Genomic DNA, 12,102 nt, shown 5'->3' on the forward strand with positions numbered 1-12,102 from the left:
AAGTTATGTAATGATTTTAGGCCTATAGGCTATTGAATAACTTGATGTTACGGTACATATTCAGCCAGTTTTTCTCTGGGCTATTATAAATGATTTTGTTTTGCATTTTTAAAAATAACTCTCCTTCCAAGATGAACTTTATTCTTCGTCTCTGACGTTATGGTGTTAATGGTCTGAATAACATTTCATGTTTTTATCTGGTATGACGTTAACTGGCAGGCGCACTTTCTGCCTGTTTTTTTCTCTGAGCGGTTGTTGTTGTTGTTGTTGTTTTTTTTCACTAGACGGTTGTTTTTACTACCGTACCTGTCTTTGGAGATGATATACCTATAGCCTACTTGGCCTCTGATTTGATGAAATAAAATTCGACAAAAATGAAGAATGACACTCCTCGATGATGACTACAGCTTTAATAACAAAGATGAAAGAGTATTTGCTATTAGTAATAACGATAGTGATAGTATTAAAGATAGTAGTAGATATTTAAAATAATCAGACTAGGCTACTTACAGGGCAAAGGGCGCGTTATCACTGCTCAGCTGTTCGTTTATTAAATAAACAATGCAGTCGCGCAGTAACCACGCGCCGCTTATCAGATAGAATCACAGATTCTATGGATAGAATAACCCTTCAAAAAAGTGCGACTTGTAGTCCGGTGCGACGTATATATGTTTTTTTCGTCTTCATAATGCATTTTTTGGCTGATGCGACTTAAACTCCGGAGCGACGTATAGTCCGGAAAATACGGTACTGAAAAATTCATATCTTCATCTCAGGAATTAAATATGTAATGACATTGAGGCCAACTTCACTAAAGCATAACCTATTTTAAAATAATTTCAAATATGCAAATAAAGAACAAATAAAATATTCACAACATAACCTATAATTAAGAGTTATTCCATGAAATCGAGTCGTACATGAGCTGATAGCTGACGAGGCGCGTAGCACCGAGATTGAGTGGAATAATTGTTTTATTCTATCCACATTCACTGGATTTTGAGAAACAGAGCATTTTCTTTTTAGTTTTTTGTAAATTTGATAAATGAAAACTTTATACAAAACATCCGACAAAATAATTTCCGCTTAGAATGTAAACAAACCGGCGAAATGACAGGAGCAATTTGTGGAAAATGCTATAATAATAATTCTTGAAAAATAAAAAAAAGGTACGTTCTTACCATCAAATACTTTCATTCCAGGGCGGCACGGTGGTGTAGTGGTTAGCGCTGTCGCCTCACAGCAAGAAGGCCCGGGTTCGAGCCTCGTGGCTGGCGAGGGCCTTTCTGTGCGGAGTTTGCATGTTCTCCCCGTGTCCGCGTGGGTTTCCTCCGGGTGCTCCGGTTTCCCCCACAGTCCAAAGACATGCAGGTTAGGTTAACTGGTGACTCTAAATTGAGCGTAGGTGTGAATGTGAGTGTGAATGGTTGTCTGTGTCTATGTGTCAGCCCTGTGATGACCTGGCGACTTGTCCAGGGTGTACTCCGCCTTTCGCCCGTAGTCAGCTGGGATAGGCTCCAGCTTGCCTGCGACCCTGTAGAACAGGATAAAGCGGCTACAGATAATGAGATGAGACTTTCATTCCATATTTTTTTGGGGGGGGGGGGTTGTTTTTGAGTAGAGCTTTTATTTCATCCTCGGTTGGTTCAGCAACATGTGCCACCATTTTCTTCTTCTTCTTCTTTAGGGTTTTTTTTGGTGGTTGACAAACCAACTTAAAGGTGCATTACCGCCACCGACTGGGCTGGAGTGTGGAACAGGAGATACTGGGGGAAAAAAATAACTATATTCTTTTAGCTATTTCTGTTTCTTTTAAATACTTGATAACAAAGTGATATATCTGACTTGTTACACGCCGCCATTTTGCTTTTCTCTACTCACTGATAGCCTAGTAGTAGAGTAGCCAATCAGAGTACGCAATTGCTCATATCCAGTGAATGTGGATAGAATAATAAAAGTTATTTGTCTAAAGTTTACTCAGAAGCTTTATAATTCTCCTCTCACCTCGTGGTTGGATCTGCGTCTTCTCCTCTGCAGTCTCCTTCTCAGGGTTGAGTCTGTGGTGGCGAGCCATGCTGGGGCTCATATCAGGTGCCGAGATCCTGACCTCAGGTTTTTCCGGGCTGCAAGGTGGCGGTGCAGGTATACGCAGCGAGGGCGAGAGGGATGGAGAGGAACGAGCGGACATGCTGGGGGTCGGAGTGGCAGCTCGTGAGCGGCTTGCAGATTCTGGATGGGGCGGCAACATAGCCACCTGCTTGCTCATCAAAAACTGGACGAGGTCTTTAGCTGGCGGTGCAACTGAGGGTCCGGAGCGATGGAGAGAACATGGAGAGCAGTGATGGAGGGAGCAGGAATGAGGAGGAGAGCGATGGGAGACACAGGAAGAGGAGCTGTGGTGGACAGTGCATGGGGAAGTGTGAGCTGAGCAGGACGGGCGTATGTGTGGGTCTGTGTGGTTAAGAGCGTGACTTTCTTGGTGCATCCTGCAGGGGGCTGTGAAGCGCAGGTTGGTCTGGTACAGTTTAGATGTAGGGCGTCTGAGCTGGATCTTCGGACTTCCCTGTCCAGGAGGAGGTGGTGGTCTGAAGTTAGGTGGAGACTCGACACGAGATTGCACTTCATCCTGAAATGGTATAAGGATGAGCAATATTTATAATTTTATTCTGGAAGAACCAATTAACTTAAACTTTCTGTGAAACATCACAGACACACAGGGGCCTCTCTCATGTAGCAGGATTTATCGGTTAATCAGCAAACTTTCAGCTTCGTTTCATGTTACCGAGGATCTCTGCCTTCCAACTGTAGCTAACTGTTGCCATGGTAACATGGTACTGCATTTATACTGTATTCCGCTCTGGGGTTAAAATTCGGGATCACAGAAAGTAAAACTGCTCGGCTTTTCCTGATTATTTTTTATATCAGGAATAAAACCGTGCACTTTTACCAGTTTCTGAGTGTGATATTGCAAATTCCACTCACAGTTGTTGCTCTCACTTTTAAAGCTAGACTGCCTTTCAGATTTTTCAAGTGTGGGTCATAAAAAGAATTTTCCCCAACACCCAATTATTTTTGTTTAGTGGACCGAAAATTACTGAATTCGAATCACAGACTTCCAATTTTATGAGGCTTTTTTAAATAGAACAATTAATGAATTTAGAGCCATGTGGCCCTGAATTCTCTGCTATTTTTTCCTGCTTCACCATGACCCAATTCAAGATACTACATCATGCATCATGTGGTGGGCTTTCCCCGTTCGCGCAACGCATTGTGGGATACAAATCTGAAACAGGAGAGAAAAATGGAGGACGTGAGTGTGCGAATGAAACGTGAAAGACCGACTACAGTAACGGAAAGCGAGAAGAAAAGACGTTATGTTGTATACAAAGGAAAGGAAACGCAGGACCAAACTAATAAATATCGGCGGTCAGCGAGCGCCTCGGTGTGATCAGCTGTTCGCTTAGCGACAGAATGATGGAACTGTCAGTGCACGGTCAAAGGTAAACCTGCGCATGCGCACACACACGGACTTCCTCTGTCTGCTTGACTGCGTGAAGCGAGCGATTTCATGCACATTATTTGCTCAGGAATCTCCTCAAATTAAATAACTTCCCAGCCACAGAATGGCCTGATATTTTGTGAGATATTACAGAAATTAACATATATCACAATGACTAAATTTCAGAAGGAACTAAATTTCACCGATTTTATGAAATCGAAAGGCAGTCTAGCTTTAAGTATTTTATGCAGAATAAAATGTATTTCTGGTGTCTCAGTACACAAACACCTAGTTACTTATTCTGACCATAAAAAGCCACATAGACAGAATAGTACATAGTTTAAACTATATTTATCGACTAATTATCAGTAATACCTAAATCAATTGTTGTTTATCAAAGGCTTGGCTTATAATAGGATCCTCAGGAATGATTTGTGTTATAAACTCCACTTCCATTCCAGTCACCAGTCCTGAGGCTTTTTTACTTGACTGCTCAGGTTTACCACCCGTTACCACTTGAGTGATTTGTACATAACATCTCGGAACATTAGCTACATCAAGCTGTCAACCCAATGACATCACTAAACTGTTGCATTTTTCTTTTGCGATACTATTCCAGGTTTGTACCACAGCTTCTTTCAATAGGTTGTTTGCAGTCATGTGATTCTGATGACGTGCAAAATCCAAATGGGGCAAGAAATGAAAAGCAGAGTGGACGAGATGGAGGAAAGCTTGTACTTTGATAGTTTTGATGATATTATGAAAGAAAACAGGGGTGAACTGTTATGATTAGAGCTGGGACTTGAGCTCAGCCAAAACTTAGCCAGACACCAAAACAGCAACAGGGCAAAGGATTTTGCAAGGGATGAGCAGCAGGCTACCAGGTCGCTCCATTGTGTGTAGCTGTTGATGTTGATTTTAAAAGTAACTAAGTAAGTTACACAGGGAAATGAATACTTCAGTATGATTGAAACATACTCTAGCGAATGTGCATGGAAGAAGAGTCTGGAGACAGAAATCGTAGTTTCTCGGTCGTTAGCCTGTGCTCTCAACAGCACTGGCTTGACCGCTTTATTAGCATTCACTAACACTACTGATGAACGCTACACCGGCTGGAAGGTGACTTCACTGCTGCCATACATGTCAACCCCTCATGGCTCTCACCTGTACTCCCTGGTAAAGAAATCCATAATTTCCATCCCAAATCCATAGTAATATTTCATGCATAATAAAAATGTATCAGATCTTACCTAATATATGCACTGGTTTATTTCTGTACATCCATATGTACTGTTAACACTCAATTAAAAAGCAGTCAGTGTTTTCTTAACCCTATATCAGTTCAACAAAATTTAGTGTCTCTTCTCACATAATCCAATAATTTGGGGTTCACTTGGTACATTGTTCAGCAATGTTCCTGACTGCTTTTGCGTGAAGAAATTAATCGACGGCTGTCTCTTTTTCTGGTTTGCATTCTTCACATGCTTTTGAGATTTCATGTGTTCCCTCATGTCGTAAATTCCAGAGGCAAACACTTTCACGTCTCTACAACAAATTGTGCAGTTGACATACTCAGCATCCATTTTGGAAGCGATAATTATTCCATTGAATGTTTCTGTCCATTCGGGAAGAAAGCGACCTCCAGTTTTAGATGTTTTGAGTTTTTTCTTCGGTGGTGCCGACACCTTGACCTCTTGACCTGTCTATTGTTACGCTACATGTGCTGTTATTTCCCGCTCGGTGTGCAGGAAAATCACAATTGTACATGCTCAGACATTTGGAATGGCTTGTTGGTACTAGCGGAAGTACCGGTTGAGTAATTCTAAATGTAGAAAATGGCGGCTCCTATGCATTTTCGTATTTCATTACGATTTTTTTGATGGTAATAAATCAAAATAATTTTAAGGTGAAAATGTAGAAAAATCCGTAGTTGAATACCACTACGCCCGTACCATTTTAAAAATGCCAAAATCCGTAGGGAATACGGGAAATCCGTAGGGGTTGACATGTATGTGCTGCGCTGACAGTGCTGACTCACGGTTAAGCTCGTGTTTGCCTTCGAGAAGGCCGAGGACGGTAAATTTTTGGTCCCTCCCACTATAAATCAAAATCTGATTGGTTAATTCATCTGTCACTTCCTACATAAACATACACTGCCATGGCCTTCTGTCCCGACAATGAAGTCCTAACCAATGAGTGAGCAGCTCTAAACTCTTCTCAGCCTAGAGACAACAAACAAACAAAAATAATCTCATCTGATAAGTCTATTTTAATGTTTTCAGGACAGTAACCCTTTCATTTTTGAAGCAAATTTGATAGAAAATGAGGCTAAATTAGAATTAGAAGAGAATAATTATAATGAAATTATGAAAGAATTAAAGAAATTAAATCTAACATTTGAAAGGCTGATATGTTTGGGCTGTCTCTGAATGCCTAGAAGGCTCTGATGGTTCCATCTGAGAGAAAGGTATAAAAAGAAAATTGCAAGATAAGCTCCTTGTGGTTTCTTGGTTTGATCGATTTGAGCAACCATAAATGAAACAAACCTTCAGCATTCTGAGAGCTTGTGATATTGTTTCCGAAGTAGAAAATAAATTCCTGACCCCCATCTGCAGAACACAGCAACACAGTGACGTGACATCATATGCAAACATATGCAAAGCGCTCCCCCTTTGACCCTTTGATCTCCTATTCAGGAGGTGTGGTGATTGATTTGGCCAGTCTAAACCCTTCCGCGTTATTCCCCTGATGAAATCCTTTGTTGTGTTAACAGAGTGATTTGGTCATTGTCTTGCTGCATGATGAAGTTCCTCCCAAGTAGATTGGATGCATTTCTCTTTAACCTGGAAGATAGAATGTTTCTGCAGATTTCTGAATTCATTCTGCTGCTACTATCATGAGTTACATCATCAATAAAGATTAGAAGATTAAACCTGGAATAGGCTCCATTCCAGAAGCCAAGTAGCTATGCAAGTCCAAGCCTTGACACTGTCTCCACCAGGCATGAACGATGAGTGTGTATGTTTTGGATCATGAGTAGATCCTTTCTTCCTCCACACTTTGGGCTTCTCATTTTTTTTTTGTTTATTCAGTAAATAATAATCATACAAACACTATACATGTAAATATGACAATTAAAAACCAGGATAACACATGAAAGCAAAAATTGCTTATTTCCAATGTGGTCCTATTGGTCACGTGGCAATCATGATTACAGGTGAAAAAGTTATAATAATAATAATAATAATAATAATAATAATAATAATAATAATAATAATAACAATAACGGGGGAAAAAGTGTAAATAATTATAATAATTATAATAAAATAAAAAAATAGCAAACATATTATAAAATAATATACTTAGAATATAGACTAGACCTAAATAATGATAGAAAAAACCTATAAGATAACAAAAATGACAGGGAAAACGGAAGAAGGACCTATCTAAAAATACATAAAAGTGCTCAATTCCTGGCGATACAATTCACTAAAAAAAATGACGCTTAACAGCAAATTTAAAACTAGTTAATGTCCTACATGATCTTATGTCAGATGGCAGATTATTGAATGCTTTAATGGATGTATAAACAAATGATGATTTACCAAATGATTTGACACGAGGTATCTGCAGGGAGGTAGCACTTGATCTTGTATTCATTGAGTGTAAATTTTGAACCAAGCTGAACTGATCTGATAAATAATTAGGGGCCATATTATGCATAATTTTGAATACAAGGTTCAGCTTGAGTTGGGTAGCGCACATTTGGACTGGTAACATTTTGACCTGATTGAACTCTACAGCACCAACATGTGTTCTGGCCGGTGCATCCAAAATAAATTGTATAATTTTGTTTTGGGAAACTTGAAGTCTATCTTTGTACTTCTTCGTTAACCCTGAGTACCATGACGTACAGGCATAGTCATAGTGACACTGTATAAGAGCCAAGACTAACAGTCTCCTAGTTTCCTGGCTAATATGTTTAGCCTGCCGATACAGAAACTTAAATTTTGCATTCGACTTTCTAACTATATTGTCCACAATAGCCTCTCCATTCAGAGACTGATCTAGAGTAAGGCCCAAATATTTGACATGCGAGCGACTTGCAAGCACATTTCCATCACACTGCACCTGAATGGATTTAATTTTGCTGAGTTTACTCTTCGAAGCGAAGAGAATGGACTCCGTTTTGCCTAAATGCAGGGATAATCTATTGTCAATCAGCCATTCTCTGATTGATTCTAACTCCCTGGATAATCTATGTTGAATTACCTCTGAACTCTTATCCGCAACTATAAGTGCGGAGTCATCGGCATACAATAACAATTTGCAATTTACAGCAGAGGTAATATCATTAAAATAGATCAAAATAATAATGGGCCAAGTATTGACCCTTGGGGAACACCACAAGAAATATTTGCTGGATCAGAAAATGTGCCCCCAATATCTACCACTTGTGCGCGGGATTGCAGGTATGACCTAAACCAGTCAACTGCAGATTGTCGGAGCCCTATAGCTTCCAACTTCATCAAGAGCCTATCATGGTTCACCGTGTCAAAGGCTTTCTGGAGGTCCAGCAACACCATCCCTATATAATTGCCCTTGTCCTGTTCATGCCTGATGTAATCCAATAGGTGAACCAAACAGGTATCAGTCGAAAATGTCGACCGAAAACCTGATTGATACTCGTGAATGAGATCCTTTTCAGAGAGATATTTGTGCAGTTGGTCAATCACAACTCTCTCAAATAATTTAGAGATGGTGCTGAGAAATGAAATTGGTCTATAGTTACCAGGATCCAGTTTACTTGCTTTCTTGTGAAGTGGCATCACCCTTGCCACTTTAAGATCTGCAGGTATTTCACCGGAAACAATAGATAAATTTAAAATATGCGCAAGGGGCGACGAGCTTGGCTCCATCTTTAACAAACTCACTTTTGTAGAGGTTAATCTTGGTTGCAAAACTTTTGTGGCTCATTGCTGTATTTCTTTGTGAATTCCAGTCTGGCCTTCTGATTCTTACTGCTGATGAGTGGTTTGCATCTTGTGTTATGGTTCTATGCTTCTGCTCTCAAAGTCTTCTTTCCCTGTGGAGTTTGTTTGTGATGACACTGATTGTTGTTTTGGGGGTTTCTTCACAGCTCTCACATTTCTGTTATCAACTGCTTCTGTTTTACTTGGCCAACCTGTTTCATGTCTGATTGTTAGTATACCAGTGGTTTCTTTCTTTTTCAAGACATTCCAAAGTGTTGTATAGTGTCTTGCAAAAGTATACTGATACTGGGTTCGAGCCCAGTGGCCAACAGGAGCCTTTCTGTGTGGAGTTTGCATGTTCTCCCCATGTCTGCGTGGGTTTCCTTTGGGTGCTCGGGTTTCCTCCACAGTCCAAAGACATGCAGTTAAGTTAACTAGCTACTCTAAATTGACCATGTGAATATCTGAGCACGAGAAGTATGGCGGCTACCAGTGGCATCTTCATATGCCTTCGACTTGGTCATGTTGAGCTGTGTCCTTCATAATTCAGCTATTCAGCTGTAAGAAAAGATGATTCCAGCACTATTGAACTCAAGGAAATGGCGCTATATAAGTCCATTATCAGTATCAATAAACACCAAGGCGGATGAATACTTTTGCAAGACAGTGCATAGGCTATGCCCAACGAATGTGCAATGACTCTGATCAATTTTCCTTCTTTCCTCACTTTAAAATGCTTTGCATTTCTCCTATAGACAGCTCTCTGTTCTTCATGTTGGTTTATCTTTTTTAACAACAAATGCAGTCTTCACTGGCAAAACCCAAGGCTCAAACCAAGAATCAATATTCAGAGCTATTAACTGTTTAAACACTAAATATAACAAGACATACCTGGGCAAGAAGACATACTTGTGAGTCATATGTTCCAATATTTTTGATCACTTGAAAAATGGGTGGGTTCAAACAGAAGGTTCCATTTTCTAAGTTGTTTCTAAGTCATCTCATATTAATTTTTGATCTCAAACCCAAATGCCTTCAGTGTATAGTAAAGAAACTGGCCAGGACAGGAGAGCAAACAGCACTTTTAATCACTTTCTAATTATCATTAACATTAAAATTATTCGTAAAGTGCTCATTCAATAGTTTCTTGTAAATCTATCTGATATACTGAATTCAATGTAGGCCACTTTTGGATAAAAAAAAGTGACATTTTGGGATATTTTTGGCCAAAATTCATAATATCTTAACGACATACTTTTCAAATGTTAGTAGGTCAGATATTTAACAGTTATTCCACGAAATCGAGTCGTGCATGAGCTGATAACCAATGAGGCGTGTAGCACCGAGTTAGCTCTAAGCTAGTAGCCTGGGCCCGCCCATCCTAAGCGTGACGCAACACGAGGGCCTGTTGCGAGCTTAGTCTGGCCAGGCAAGCTATCTACAGCTCTTCCAAGCTCCCGAAAAATCGGGAACCAATCAACTTTGAGCATCTCCAACGGCCCTGGGTAGAGGCGTGTTCAAGGCACTGACATAGTAGAACTGCGACCGGAAGCCATAGATTGTTTACAGAATCTATGCCGGAAGCGCTTCATTCACGCTTCCGCATCTATTACGCATAGATGCTGTATAGAAAGCATTCAACGGGAAGTTCTCATTGAAAACGGAGCAAAGAGCAGCCCTGAAGGTATTTATTGAAAGGAAGGACGTTTTCGCCTTGCTCCCGACCGGCTTCGGTAAGAGTTTAATCTACCAGTTTGCCCCGTCGCGTCGCATACGTCAGAGGAAAGAGTGATGTGATTGGTTTAAGCTTCGTCACAGCCTTTTCTGGCTTCGACCAGTAGCAAACTGAGGCATTTCAGGGAGGCGGGTCAACCACGGGCTCTGGGAAACGGTTGGGCTTAATATCTTGGCCAGACCAATAGCTCGGAGAGCTTTGAAGTCGCGTTAGCCAGGCTACTAAGCTAGTGTTTCTCAAACTTTTTCAGACCAAGGACCACTTTGTCCCAAAAAAAATTTCAAGGACCACCTGTCAACACCCCCCCCCCGCCCGCCCCACACAACACACACACACACACACACACACACACACACACACACACACACACCATACAGAGATGTGTACTATTAGGTGTTTTTAATTGAAAAAATTATGGTTAACTAAATACATTAAAGACCTATCCATTCCATATCCTCCGTGGTTTTTAAAGGCAAAAGTATGGAGGTTTAAAATTCAGCAAACAGTTAATCAGAACATTTCATATCAATAGTTCAAAATTGTTCAAAATTAAGAGGAACATGAATGAACTGAAATGAACAAAACAAATTTTAGATTTAACAGATTACACTTACTTGTCTTCTGCTCAAAACTGACTCTTTTTTCTTAATGGGAGGAGTGGTGCTGATGCATACTAAGCATCAATGATTTAATATCTGGTTCCAAGCTGGACAGCTTTAATCTGAGATTGGGGGCCACATTGACTTGGTAAACTTTAGTCTGCCGAGCTTGTTTTTCTTGTTCTTCCTGTGTTGGGGACTCAGTGCTAACTGAATCTTCTTTTCTTTACATTTTCTCTTTATTGATGCTTGTGTCGGTAGTGTCAGGTTTTTTCCTCTTAACTGAACCTGTCAGTCACTTCTCCATCCTTGTTGTTTCACTTTCAGTAAATTAAAAAAATCGCCATGAACACGAGCTAGTTAGGATTAGCCTATTATATGTTCAGAATTTTCGTTTGCTTGTTTTCAGGTCTGCCTGCCTGTTTGCCTGTGAGGCAGAGATTTGTGAGGTGACTGTTGCCTAGAGAAGAGAGGTGGAATAAGAGCACGTGCACACAGGGGCGCCACTAGAAATCTTGGGCCCTATGAAAGATTATAATTTAGGGGCCCCCCGGTAAAATTTTCAAGCTCAAGCAACTGAATTTGAAGTCTGTTTTTGGCTGGCACTTCTACTTTACTATGCATGTGATCAGCTACCTAGCAAGTTTAGGTGATGCAATTATTTGGTATATGAACATTTTAAATGCAGAACTGTCAGAATTAGACTGAATAGACTGTTGCCTTAAAATGGAAATTCCATGATATATATGGAAGATATATTATATTTCTTTTATGAGCAACTATTATTAGGCCACTCAGTAGCCTATGGAGTTCATTCAATCCAAATATTTGTGTTGAGAGAAATTGCATGCATCACTGTATCAGTATGGATTTATAACATTCTGTATGCACATTATGGATACTCCAGAGCCCTCCAGCAAACATCATCAATAATCAGGATTACAAAATGTATTTCTTTGTTTCCTCCATTTATTGACTTATTGTATGTGATCAAATGTATGCCTTGATGAATAACTACACTAGTTTTTGATACAATTCCATAGTGCACTGCAAAAAATCCACTAAGTGTTTTTGGTTTATTTTAGGCATCACACATTTATTAGAAAACACAGCAAATGCTCGAATATTTAAGTTAAATACTTAGCAACAGTATCAATAAATCCACACATGAACAATAGCAATGATATCTCTGACCACAGCTAATGTGCAAAATATTAAAGTTAAATACTTAACAATATCAACAAATCCACACATGAACAATGGCAAAACATCTAGACTTAGGCCAAGTTTACATTA

The 12,102-nt window shown here is 39.9% G+C and overlaps 1 protein-coding gene across 1 annotated transcript in view; it reads right to left on the reverse strand.

Moving 5' to 3' along the window:
* The window catches only part of whrnb (whirlin b), a 191,102-nt gene that overhangs the window by 27,129 nt on the left and 151,871 nt on the right, over positions 1-12,102 (reverse strand). The window contains exon 9 of the mRNA XM_060907385.1: positions 2,005-2,626. Coding sequence (XP_060763368.1) covers positions 2,005-2,626 — 622 coding nt within the window. The remainder of the gene's footprint in view (positions 1-2,004; positions 2,627-12,102) is intronic.

Source organism: Neoarius graeffei, chromosome 24 (genome assembly GCF_027579695.1).
Source record: "Neoarius graeffei isolate fNeoGra1 chromosome 24, fNeoGra1.pri, whole genome shotgun sequence".
NCBI classification, from domain to species: Eukaryota; Metazoa; Chordata; class Actinopteri; order Siluriformes; family Ariidae; genus Neoarius; species Neoarius graeffei.